Source organism: Pimephales promelas, chromosome 1, assembly GCF_988280905.1.
Source record: "Pimephales promelas chromosome 1, fPimPro1.hap1.1, whole genome shotgun sequence".
NCBI lineage: Eukaryota > Metazoa > Chordata > Actinopteri > Cypriniformes > Leuciscidae > Pimephales > Pimephales promelas.
Genome location: NC_142769.1, coordinates 797,187 through 810,922, shown reverse-complemented (window position 1 = coordinate 810,922; position 13,736 = coordinate 797,187). Strand labels below are relative to the sequence as shown.

General features: G+C 36.2%; 1 protein-coding gene across 15 annotated transcripts in view; it reads left to right on the top strand.

The window, feature by feature from the left end:
* Positions 1-1,576: 1,576 nt before the first annotated feature.
* Positions 1,577-13,736, top strand: part of camk2d1 (calcium/calmodulin dependent protein kinase II delta 1) — a 68,224-nt gene continuing 56,064 nt past the window's right edge. For 6 of the 15 annotated variants that reach the window (XM_039690812.2, XM_039690810.2, XM_039690813.2 and 3 more), the window contains exons 1-2: positions 1,581-1,836; positions 2,222-2,316. In XM_039690812.2, coding sequence (XP_039546746.2) covers positions 1,775-1,836; positions 2,222-2,316 — 157 coding nt within the window. In that variant the 5' untranslated portion in view covers positions 1,581-1,774. Of the gene's footprint in view, positions 1,837-2,221; positions 2,317-13,736 lie in introns of all 15 variants that reach the window. The other 9 variants (XM_089131848.1, XM_089131836.1, XM_089131816.1 and 6 more) reach the window with 3 other exon arrangements.

The window sequence follows — 13,736 nt, the reverse complement described above, 5'->3', positions numbered from 1 at the left end:
TTTCAACATTATATTACAACATCGTATTTATAAAATATAAAACAGGGTCTAACACTTCTAAGACATACATCTATTCTGTGCATAACCTCCTAAATATGATAATCCAAGGTGTCTTTTACCTCCCTTTTAAAATGTAATTTCTGTGTTATTTTAATTGATTACAATGGAAAATAATTCCATGATTTCATTGCTTTATATACAACAATACTGTGTTTAATCCCGGTGGGAACCTGAGTGCATGGGGACAACGTGTGTGTGTGTGTACATGAATGCACACATGGGGACTCGTGTCACTGTGGGTCTAAATTGAGGAAACAAGCTTAAAAAGTTATTTATTTATTGATTTATTTATTTTTTAAAAATGCAGAAAGTTTTGCTCTAAGGGGATTTTACTTTCACAAAATAACCCTTAATAAACATCCACAATCAAAAAAGTGAGAAAAAAGTGACAAATAGACCTAATTTGTAAAATCAAGAGGAGCGAGGGAGCTTTTTGTCATTGCACTGATTTTAAGACAGTGATGAGGGAGAATTCTGCAGCGGATTTACAGGATTAGTGTTTTAAGAGGATAATTGGTCATCCAGTTACCTGAAGGTGACAGACCTGTATCATGCTTCAGTTCAGTTACATAACAGAAGTCTGTCCTCACACATTCACGAATATCCTGCAATATAGCCTAATATAACAATAATTGATAAACTATAGTTTTCAGACTCTTGTACACGCGTGTTTGTGCCGCCAGGTGGCGCTGTTACATCGCATTCAACAGCAGGAAGCGCGATAGGAGAGATTAAGCAGAGTTGGGAAATTTAGCGAATCGGTTCGTTAGAATGATCTAATCAAATGAATCGATTCATTTGATTCATCACGCAAATTACAAATTTCCCCGAATGGCATTTTACACTTTCATTTTCGAAGTGAAAGTAATTAATTTCAAGCCTACTGCTGTTTATTAGCTACTTTGTGTTTTAAATGAGCTTCAATGATTGAGTGAAATGTAGCATGTGAAACATCACAGTTTCAAAAGTTATTATTAAAGGCTCTCTGTGTGTGTGTGTGTGTGTGTGTGTTTTAATTCTCTGTGGGAAATTGAGGAAGAGATAAGATTCTTTACTGATACGAAAACACTTTTCAGACAAATTCTAATAATGACTATATAAATTCTAATGAAATATTTTGTACGAAAAATGTTCTAGATCTTGTCTCAAATAACATCTATCAATCAAATTGAGTTTATTTTTATTTCTAGATTAAGATCTCAGAAATGTAATTTCTTTTTTATGTTTTTTTTTTATTTTTTTTATTTTTATGTGTGTGTTGAGTTCATACATTTTTGCACAATTATAATTTTTTTTGTGAATTAGCCTACTTATTTCCCGTATGGCAATATATTTTCTAGAATTTAAATCTTGGAATAATAATAATTCCTTTTTTATATAATCGTAAACTACAAATCTTAGGCATAGCATAGATAACAGCCCATAATAGCTCACATCAATGAATCCCTTGAGACTCGAACGCATCGCACACGTTTTGCGAATCGGTTCTATCGAATGAGTAAAAAGAACCGGTTCAAAAGAACAACACGTTCGCGAATCTCTGAACAGAAGAGGTGCGGCGCTTCAACTTCAAACAGTGTCAAACCAGAGTCAGTCTGTATCTCACACCCGACAGAGGACTCGACAGACCTGGACATTTCCATTTCTTTCCACTGTTGAAAGCTTTACTTCAGCTCTGCACTGAGGAGATTCGGGAACCGCTCAGATTCTCGGCATGGCTTCCACAACCTGCACCAGGTTCACCGACGAGTATCAGCTGTACGAGGAACTGGGGAAGTAAGTTACATTATTGGTCAAGTCAAATGATTATTAAGTTAAACTGGGATTAGTTTGACTCTGAGGTGTTTGGATGCGTTGACACACACCTGATCCTAAACCTGTTAGCTAGTCTTCTCTCGTCACACTTTCACTGCTGTTTTTGATCAGAATCCCCTCAGTTTAAACTCACATGTTTATATGTTTCCTAAACCGAGTTTTGTTGACGTTGAGAAGCAGGAGTGCATCGTTTTGTTCAACACAAGCCTCTCGTTTGCTTTTAGAAAGTATAAAAGCAATAATAGAGAACATTATGAGAAATAAAAACAGCGCGAGTGTGTAATTTAAAATGATGACGTATATGAGTTTATTTATTTATTTATTGTATGTATGTTTTGACTTCCAGAGGAGCTTTTTCTGTGGTGAGGAGATGTATGAAAATCTCTTCTGGTCAGGAATATGCGGCCAAAATCATCAACACTAAAAAGCTTTCTGCCAGGGGTGAGTGTATCTGAGACTCGATGATCATCACAGGTCATCACACACACTAGTGTTTCACTGAGGGGTGTGTTTGGTTGTGTACTGTTCTTGGTCTGGAATTGTTGGTTAAATAGTTGCAAAGGCTTTTAATTGTTCATATCAGGGTTGGGCTGATCAAACCATTAGCCTGAGGTCATGAACGGCATTTCTACACGGATTTTAGCCCTAAATGGATGCGTATCTTTTAAGTAGGGCTGTGCAAAAGTTAATTGCGATTAATCGCATCCAAAATAAAAGTCTCTGTTTACATAGTATATTTGTGTGTGCTGTATATAATTATTTTGTATATATAAATACACACACATTCATGTATATGTTTAAGAAAATGTGTTATTCCTATATAAAATATTTATATTTGTATAATATAGATTATGTATTTATATATATATATACAGAATTTAAGCGCAAATAATTCTTAAATATATACATGCATGCATAGGTATTTATATATACAAAATAATTATATACAGCACACTCAAATATATTATGTAAAACAGACTTTTATTTTGGATGCGATTAATCGCAATTAACTTTTGCACAGCCCTACTTTTAAGTCTTAAATGTAAACGGGTTTGATTAGTGACAAGTGTTACGATATATCGCAACAATATGCATCGTGAATAGTTTTAGTGTCAGAACTACATTAAACTACTATATTTAATGTTGAATATAATGTATAATGCAATGTGTTCTGATAATGCCAGATGTCTGATGTTACCAGTAAAAAGTGACATTTTTTTTGAATATATCTAGTCAGTGAAAGCGTGCAAGTATATACGTCTAAAATAATTCTGTGTTCATCTTCAGAATCATGAATATTGTTATTCTGGAGTCTCTATTGTCCAGATACAAACACAATGATATACCAAATTTACAATTTTAATTGAGCGTCGCAATAATATCGCATCATGAGTTCAGTATCGTGATACTCGAGTCGTTATCACAGGAATTACACATCTTTATGTCACTGCTCTGCTCTTTCTTTTGCGTATTGTAAAAAAGCTTTTGCTGATAATTTTCTCACCCCCGTGTCATCCAAGATGTCCATGTCTTTCTGTCTTCAGTCGAAAAGAAATTAAGGTTTTTGATGAAAACATTCCAGCGTTTTTCTCCATATAATGGACTTCAATGGGGACCAAACGGTTCATGGTAAATGGAGGGACAGAAACCCCTCGGATTTCATCAGAAATATATTCGTGTGTGTTCTGCAGATGAGCGAAGGTCTGACGGGTTTGGGACGACACGAGGGCGAGTCATTACTGACAGAGTTTACATTTCTGCGTGGTCTATCCCTTTAATTTCAATGCTACTTCAGATCACGAGAAAGTTTGCTTAAAGGAGTAGTTCACTTTTGCTGATAATTTACTCGCCCCTGTGTCATCCAAGATGTCCATGTCTTTCTTTCTTCAGTTGAAAAGAAATTAAGGTTTTTGATGAAAACATTCCAGGATTTTTCTCCATATAATGGACTTCAATGGGAACCAAACGGTTCAAGGTCCAAAAGACAGTTTCAGTACAAACTGCAAACTTGTTCAAAGGGCTTTAAACGATTCCAGACGATGAATAAGGGTCTTATCAAGCGAAACGATCGCTCATTTAATAAATAAATAACAAAGTTTAAGTTTTATAAGCTCAAACGCTCGCCTTGCTCTGTTCTGTAACGCTCTCCTGTTCGAACTCGTTCGTCAAAATGAACAAATCTTTTTTCCGAATCAGTTCGTTCGTTTCTTTCGCCGATTGACTCGGAAAAAGATTTGTTCATTTTGACGAGCGAGTTCGAACAGGAGTGCGTTACAGAAGAGAGCAAGGCGAGCGTTTGAGCTTATAAAACTTAAACGTTGTTATTTATGTATAAAACGAGCGATCGTTTCGCTTGATAAGAGTCTTATTCATCGTCTGGAATCGTTTAAAGCCCTTTGAACAAGTTTGCAGTTTGTATTGAAAGCTTCTTTTGGAACTTGAACCGTTTTGGTCCCCATTGAAGTCCATTATATGGAGAAAATCCTGGAATGTTTTCATCAAAAACCTTAATTTCTTTTCGACTGAAGAAACAAAGACATGGACATCTTGGATGACATGGGGGCGAGTAAATTATCAGCAAAAGTTTTTTCAAAAGTGAACTACTCCTTTAATGCTTAAAATAACCACTTGTAGTGGAATTGAAAGCAACCTTTAGAAGGTGAGCCGCCGTTATAGAGCCGGTCGATGTGTCGAGAGCAGCGCCGGTGTGCCCGTATCGACTCTATTATATGTCTTTAATAGAGGAAGAAATCAGGCCTTTGTGTGACGGAGAAACCCCTGACTTGAGGAATCCAGAGAGCTGGAGGTGGACCTGTGGAGGAGCGTGATGGGGTGGGGGACGCTTACACTATTTTTAAAACCAAAAAAAGAGAAGTGAAACTTGGACCTGTGGGTTATTATGAGTCCGCTTTAAAATGTGTTCAATGCACCAAGAATGAATGCAAAGATGATGGGGTTACTGCTCAAATTTATTTTGGGTCAACTGGCTCTTTTAAAGGAGTAGTTCACTTTTAAAAAAACTTTTACTGATAATTTCCTCACCCCCATGTCATCCAAGATGTCCACGTCTTTCTTTCCTCAGTCGAAAAGAAATTAAGGATTCCAGGATTTTTCGCCTTATAATGGACTTCAATGGGGACCAAACGGTTCAAGGTCCAAAAGACAGTTAATAACAGTTTCAGATGCAGCTTCAAATGTCTTTAAACGACACCAGACGATGAATAAGGGTCTTATCATGCGAAACGATCGCTTATTTCAAAACTTGTAACTTTTCTAAGGACAAATGTTAGCCTTGCTCGCGTTTGTAACGTCACGTGATACGTAATTATGTTCAAAAGGTCGCGGCGACGTATAGCCGGAAGTACAGAGTCAGTGTTTACAAGTTGAACGCATAGGTTGCAAACTAACTCAAACGCCGTTTACAAAAAAAGGAATTAAAAGGTAAAACAACGATGTCGGACGATTTTTACTTCCGGCGTATATAAATAACAGATCGTTTCGCATGATAAGACCCTTATTCATCGTCTGGTGTCGTTTAAAGACATTTGAAGCTGCATCTGAAACTGTTATTAACTGTCTTTTGGACCTTGGACCGTTTGGTCCCCATTGAAGTCCATTATATGGAGAAAAATCCTGGAATCCTTAATTTCTTTTCGAGTGAAGAAAGAAAGACATGGACATCTTGGATGACACGGGGGTGAGGAAATTATCAGCAAAAGTTTTTTCAAAAGTGAACTACTCGTTTAAAGAGGGCCCTTTTAATGAGTAATTGTGTCCATTAGCAGCATAACACACACAGAGCATGACTTAAACCCTTCTCGCTTTGGATTAGTGTTATCTGGGGACTCCGTGTGATTTAGTAATCAATTAGTGATTTTACTCCAATCTACTGACTGATCTCCCGAATATGATGTCATTAGGCTTTCTCTGGGACTTGTCGATATTACAGGTCTAGCTGTGTGATATATCATAAACCGAAGAGCGTTCCATTTAATCATCATTTTTGTTTTCAAAGTTTCAGCTTTGTGTTTCTGCAGATTGTATAGTTGTGGTGTTGGTGTCTAGCACCCAAAATACTATCAAAACACTCCAACACGTCACAAATGATGGATAAAAATGTGCACAAGAGACAAAAACCTTGAAAAAATGAAATCCTAGTATTTATCCTAAAAATTATATACTAATATACACACACATGCATAGAGAGAGAGAGCGAGAGAGCATCTAAAGTCCATCCTCCGCTGAAGGTCGCCTCAGGACAGGGATTCCCTCTCCTTCTCTCTACATTTGAGCTCAAACTATTAAAGAAGGGAAATCATTTTGGACCTGAATTTGTTTTTTTATGTACTCTTTTTATAAATGTATTTTCATGTATATATAGTATACTTTTATGACGTTATTTTTCCGATTTGATCAGGAATGTAAACAAATGCCAACGCTGTCTGTGTAAATAGTAGCCAGTTAGCTTGATGCTATTTTATGTAAGACAATCATTTATAAAGTTACAAAATTACCATTTTGTAAGAGAACTCATGATACGATATTACTGCGACACTCCCAAGACAAATGAGAAAAGGTGAACACAAAATAAGCACTGTTGATTAAAATGCTCAATGGTGTGTGTAAATGAATGTTCTTGGTGCTGAAACCCCTGAAATCCAGAATAACAATATTCATGATTCTGAAGATGAACACAGAATTATTTTAGATGAATATGCTTGATCTCTTTTTAAAATAATGGTGTCACTTTTACTGGTAACATACGACATTTGGCATTATCAGGACACACAAATATTCCCACATTGCATTATTAGACATTATATTCAACATTATATACAGTAGTTTAATGTAGTTCTGACACTAAAACTCTGGAAACGTTTTATTTTGGGTAATTTCCACCATATATATTGTTGCATTTATGGTATTGTGATATATCGTGACCCCCCTGGAGCTCAGGTGTGGCCATTTCTAGTTTCATTCAAGTTTCATTTCAGTTGTTGCACGTTCAGAACGTGTGTGTGTGTGTGTGTGGAAGAGTCTCCGAGGTCGATGTCCTGATCCGAGTACAGAGTCCACTGACAAGGTTGTAGTATCAGTTAGTGGGATCTTTCATTGGTCATGCTGGGAAAGGAGTGTAAACGTGAGAATAAACACATTAAACGAGTGTGTGTGTCTCGTTATCTCTACTTCAGTTTAGTTCTGTTTGAGTTTCAGTGTCGGGTCTCATCCGTGTGTGTGTGTGTGTGTGTGTGTGTGTGTGTGTGTGTGTGTGTTGGACTGCTGCTTATCTGAGCTGGAATTTGCCTTGTGGATTATTAAAACCTTTGAAACTCAGAAGAGTTTGTGGGCGGAGTCTCTCTGCAACTCACAACCTAATCAATCATAAATCACAGCCAATCAGAAGAGTTTGTGGGCGGAGTCTCTGCAACTCGCAACCTAATCAATCATAAATCACAGCCAATCAGAAGAGTTTGTGGGCGGAGTCTCTCTGCAACTCGCAACTTAATCAATCATAAATCACAGCCAATCAGAAGAGCGTGTGGGCGGAGTCTCTCTGCAACTCGCAACTTAATCAATCATAAATCACAGCCAATCAGAAGAGCGTGTGGGCGGAGTCTCTCTGCAACTCACAACTTAATCAATCATAAATCACAGCCAATCAGAAGAGTTTGTGGGCGGAGTCTCTCTGCAACTCACAACTTAATCAATCATAAATCACAGCCAATCAGAAGAGTTTGTGGGCGGAGTCTCTCTGCAACTCACAACTTAATCAATCATAAATCACAGCCAATCAGAAGAGTTTGTGGGCGGAGTCTCTCTGCAACTCACAACTTAATCAATCATAAATCACAGCCAATCAGAAGAGCGTGTGGGCGGAGTCTCTCTGCAACTCACAACTTAATCAATCATAAATCACAGCCAATCAGAAGAGTTTGTGGGCGGAGTCTCTCTGCAACTCGCAACTTAATCAATCATAAATCACAGCCAATCAGAAGAGTTTGTGGGCGGAGTCTCTCTGCAACTCACAACTTAATCAATCATAAATCACAGCCAATCAGAAGAGCGTGTGGGCGGAGTCTCTCTGCAACTCACAACTTAATCAATCATAAATCACAGCCAATCAGAAGAGCGTGTGGGCGGAGTCTCTCTGCAACTCACAACTTAATCAATCATAAATCACAGCCAATCAGAAGAGTTTGTGGGCGGAGTCTCTGCAACTCGCAACCTAATCAATCATAAATCACAGCCAATCAGAAGAGTTTGTGGGCGGAGTCTCTCTGCAATTCACAACCAAATCAATCATAAATCACAGCCAATCAGAAGAGTTTGTGGGCGGAGTCTCTCTGCAACTCACAACTTAATCAATCATAAATCACAGCCTATCAGAAGAGTTTGTGGGCGGAGTCTCTCTGCAACTCACAACCAAATCAATCATAAATCACAGCCAATCAGAAGAGTTTGTGGGCGGAGTCTCTGCAACTCGCAACCTAATCAATCATAAATCACAGCCAATCAGAAGAGTTTGTGGGCGGAGTCTCTCTGCAATTCACAACCAAATCAATCATAAATCACAGCCAATCAGAAGAGTTTGTGGGCGGAGTCTCTCTGCAACTCACAACTTAATCAATCATAAATCACAGCCTATCAGAAGAGTTTGTGGGTGGAGTCTCTCTGCAACTCACAACTTAATCAATCATAAATCACAGCCTATCAGAAGAGTTTGTGGGCGGAGTCTCTCTGCAACTCACAACTTAATCAATCATAAATCACAGCCTATCAGAAGAGTTTGTGGGCGGAGTCTCTCTGCAACTCACAACCAAATCAATCATAAATCACAGCCAATCAGAAGAGTTTGTGGGCGGAGTCTCTCTGCAACTCACAACTTAATCAATCATAAATCACAGCCTATCAGAAGAGTTTGTGGGCGGAGTCTCTCTGCAACTCACAACCAAATCAATCATAAATCACAGCCAATCAGAAGAGTTTGTGGGCGGAGTCTCTGCAACTCGCAACCTAATCAATCATAAATCACAGCCAATCAGAAGAGTTTGTGGGCGGAGTCTCTCTGCAATTCACAACCAAATCAATCATAAATCACAGCCAATCAGAAGAGTTTGTGGGCGGAGTCTCTCTGCAATTCACAACCAAATCAATCATAAATCACAGCCAATCAGAAGAGTTTATGGGCGGAGTCTCTCTGCAACTCACAACTTAATCAATCATAAATCACAGCCAATCAGAAGAGTTTGTGGGCGGAGTCTCTGCAACTCACAACTTAATCAATCATAAATCACAGCCAATCAGAAGAGTTTGTGGGTCTCGTTTCGAGAGATGAACAGTCTGCGTCGGTTGCTTCAGATTTTGGCCCTTTATTTTGAACATGGAGTCGGATGCATTCTCCAGATGGTCTCTTTTAGATTGATATCATATGAATATTCAGATTAATACATACTTTAAGAGAAGATCAGAGAAGTGCCGTTGAAATGTTATTCAAACTCTTAAATAGCTGGAGAAAATGTGTCATGCACTTAAACTAAAGAAGATGGTGAATTGATGGAGTGATTGCTCAGGTCTCGGGAATTCACTTCAGAGCCAATTAACTTACAACGTCCTAGAAGCATAAACGCTTGAACAGACCTGTGAACAGACACATGTTGTGTTTGCTATATTTGGGTCCAGTGAAGATGAATGGGTTTTCTTTGGGTACATCCCAATCCCTCCAGTTGTACAGTGGTCCTTTACTGATAATAATGGTTCCTTTGCTACAGAAAAAAAAGTTAGTTCAGTCAAGAATTCAAACAACAAAGTACTCAAATCAAGCTTGTAGAAATTAAAGCATAAATCTCAACAATATAAAATGAAGTAAAACCTACTCAACTTTACTAATACTGGTGTTCCCATCATGAACAATTAGCAATATTGTATTATTTACTAAGATGTTTCTAAGTAAATTATACACTTTAAAAGTGTGGTTACATTAAATTTTATATTTTATGAGTAAAAAGTTAATTTTGTGTACTATGTGAAATTAATTTAAAGTAATATTTACTTAATTACTTCAATTAAATGTTAAGTGTCAATTACACGTTAAATGAATGTTAAGTTCAGTAGTAAGTAGATTTTACTTGATAATCAAATTATGAGGGTTTTATCAAGTTATTTTTGTTTCAAATTTGACACGCTCCAGGTGCTCAATGGTCATATTTCCCTCAAAGAGACTCGTCTCACTATATCCAAGCTCTGTTTTTCCTGGCATTTGTTCTTCCCACACGGTTTCAGTGTCAAGCATGGGTTAACTTCTCCTCGTGTGTGTTTATATCCGAGACGCTGATTTCCTCAGGATAGTTCAGTGGAAATATCAGTGTTATGTAATGTAACCCAATACTCTCCATTCACAAATCTGCTGTATGTTTAGTACTAGCCTTGATGGATTTATTTTCCTTTGTTGATGGATTCGATTCAGCTTGAATTGTTGCAGTTGCTGTTTTCACACACGCAGTATTTTCTGGGGAATATGAGCGTTTCGAGTCATGTTTTGAGGAAAATACTGCTGAACATCTGTTCTTCTGCTGATGATGTGTTGTGTACAGTCACAGTGAGGGATAGTTCACACAGTTTTGTGCCGGTTTTTAATGTAAATGTCTAGTTGATTTGTCAGCATCTCGCGCATAAGCTGGAAAGTTGCATAAAACATCTATAGATCAGGCTCTAATATCACTAGGGAAAAATGAAGCACATCGATGAATTTATTTGGTAAATTTGTTTACATTATAGTTTATGTGCATGTCATCTAAACGGATGAACAATTCTCTGACTCAGTTGAGTGGATACTTTTTTTTTTATTCACATTTTTAGAGTTCATGTGCATCCTGCCACTTCCATCCAGCAGTTTTCTTTATGCAATATCCTAAATATCGCAGTGGAATAGGGGGATGGAAACATGGCTTATGTCGTTCATGCACATTTTACACATCATACAATGGGTAATTGCATATATCCAATGCATATCCATTTTCGATGCATATCTACTGTATATTTGATGCATATTCATATTCAATGCATATCTATATTCAATGCATTTCTATATTCAATGCATATCTATATTCAATGCATTTCTATATTCGATGTATATCTATAGTCGATGCATATCTATATTCGATACATATCCATATTCGATACATATCCATATTCGATGCATATCCATATTCAATGCATATCTATATTCAATGCATATCTATATTCAGTGCATATCCATATTCAATGCATATCCATATTCAATGCATATCCATATTCAATGCATATCTATATTCGATGCATATCCATATTCGATACATATCCATATTCAATGCATATCCATATTCGATGCATATCCATATTCAATGCATATCTATATTCGATGCATATCTATATTCGATGCATATCTATATTCGATACATATCCATATTCGATGCATATCTATATTCGATGCATATCCATATTCGATACATATCCATATTCAATGCATATCCATATTCGATGCATATCCATATTCAATGCATATCTATATTCAATGCATATCTATATTCGGTGCATATCCATAATTAATGCATTTCTATATTCAATGCATTTCTATATTCGATGCATATCCATATTCAATGCATATCTATATTCGATACATATCCATATTCAATGCATATCTATATTCAATGCATTTCTATATTCAATGCATATCTATATTCAATGTATATCCATATTCAATGCATATTCATATTCAATGCATATCCATATTCAATGTATATCCATATTCGATGCATATCTATACTCAATGTATATCTTCAATGCATATCCATATTCAATGCATATCCATCCATATTCAATGCATTTCTATATTTGATGCATATCCATATTGAATGCATATCCATATTCAATGCATTTCTATATTCAATGCATTTCTATATTCAATGCATATCCATATTCAATGCATTTCTATATTCGATGCATATCTATATTCAATGCACATCAATATTCAATGCATATCTATATTCGATGCATATCTATATTCAATGCATATCCATATTCAATGCATTTCTATATTCGATGCATATCTATATTCGATGCATATCTATATTCGATGCATATCTATATTCGATGCATATCTATATTCAATGCATATCTATATTCGATGCATATCCATATTCAATGCATATCTATATTCAGTGCATATCCATATTCAATGCATTTCTATATTCAATGCATTTCTATATTCGATGCATATCCATATTCAATGCATATCCATATTCGATACATATCTATATTCAATGCATTTCTATATTCAATGCATATCTATATTCAATGTATATCCATATTCAATGTATATCCATATTCAATGCATATTCATATTCAATGCATATCCATATTCAATGTATATCCATATTCGATGCATATCTATATTCAATGTATATCTTCAATGCATATCCATATTCAATGCATATCCATCCATATTCAATGCATTTCTATATTTGATGCGTATCCATATTGAATGCATATCCATATTCAATGCATATCCATATTCAATGCATTTCTATATTTGATGCGTATCCATATTGAATGCATATCCATATTCAATGCATATCCATATTCAATGCATTTCTATATTCAATGCATTTCTATATCCAATGCATATCCATATTCAATGCATTTCTATATTCGATGCATATCTATATTCAATGCACATCAATATTCAATGCATATCTATATTCGATGCATATCCATATTCAATGCATATCCATATTCGAAGCATATACATATTTAATGTATATCTATATTCGATGCATATTCGATGTATATCCATATTCAATGCATTTCCATATTCGATGCATATCCATATTCAATGCATTTCTATATTCGATACATATCCATATTCAATGCATATCCATATTCTATGCATATCCATATTCAATGCATTTCTATATTTGATGCATATCCATATTCAATGTATATCTATATTCGATGCATATCCGTATTCAATGCATTTCTATATTCGATGCATATCCGTATTGGATGGATAGCCAGCACACGCTGTGTTGCACAGAGGAAGAAAGCAGAGGTTCCTCTGGTAATTACACCTGTCTGTGTGTCTCCTCGTGTTAAGAGAGATAGAAGAGCTCATGAAGACAAGATAATGAGTGCACTGTTTAAAGGCCTCAATAATGAGGACGATTTACAAGCGGTTCCTGTACTGGCAGAAGAACATGCTTATAATCATAACGGCGTCCGTGTGGCATTAGATGGCTTTGGGTTTTATTATAATCAGTTTTCAAAGTCAATCAGGTGCATTTTTGAATTGGTCTAGAGGCCTATTATCATTAATGACATTTCATACTAATGAGCGAGTTTTGAGTGGTACGATCGACAGAGTTAAAAACACTCAAAAAGAAGCTTTAGAAGCAAACACACACCATAATATTTAAAGTCCCCCTGTAGTCAATCATTGTCCCTTAAAACTCATCTTTGATCACCAAAATTACATATTTACAATTTTTTTTCTTTGAAAATAATGTCTTCATGCCTTAAAATATCTTGAATGTAACTCAACACCCTTGCCTCATTTAGTGTATGTGGTTCTATTAATATGCAAATGACCCGCCTCCACTCACTCAACCAGTGGCACTCAACCAGACGGGGCTCATTTGCATATTCATAGAACCACATACACTAAATGAGGCAAAGTTACAGTCAAGATATTTGAAGGCATGAAGACATTATTTTCAAGGAAAAAACTTTTAAATATGTAATTTTGGTGATCAAAGATGAGTTTTAAGGGATATGATTGTTGAGGGGGACTTTAAACACTCAGTATCTCCTCCAGAACGGAGAAATCT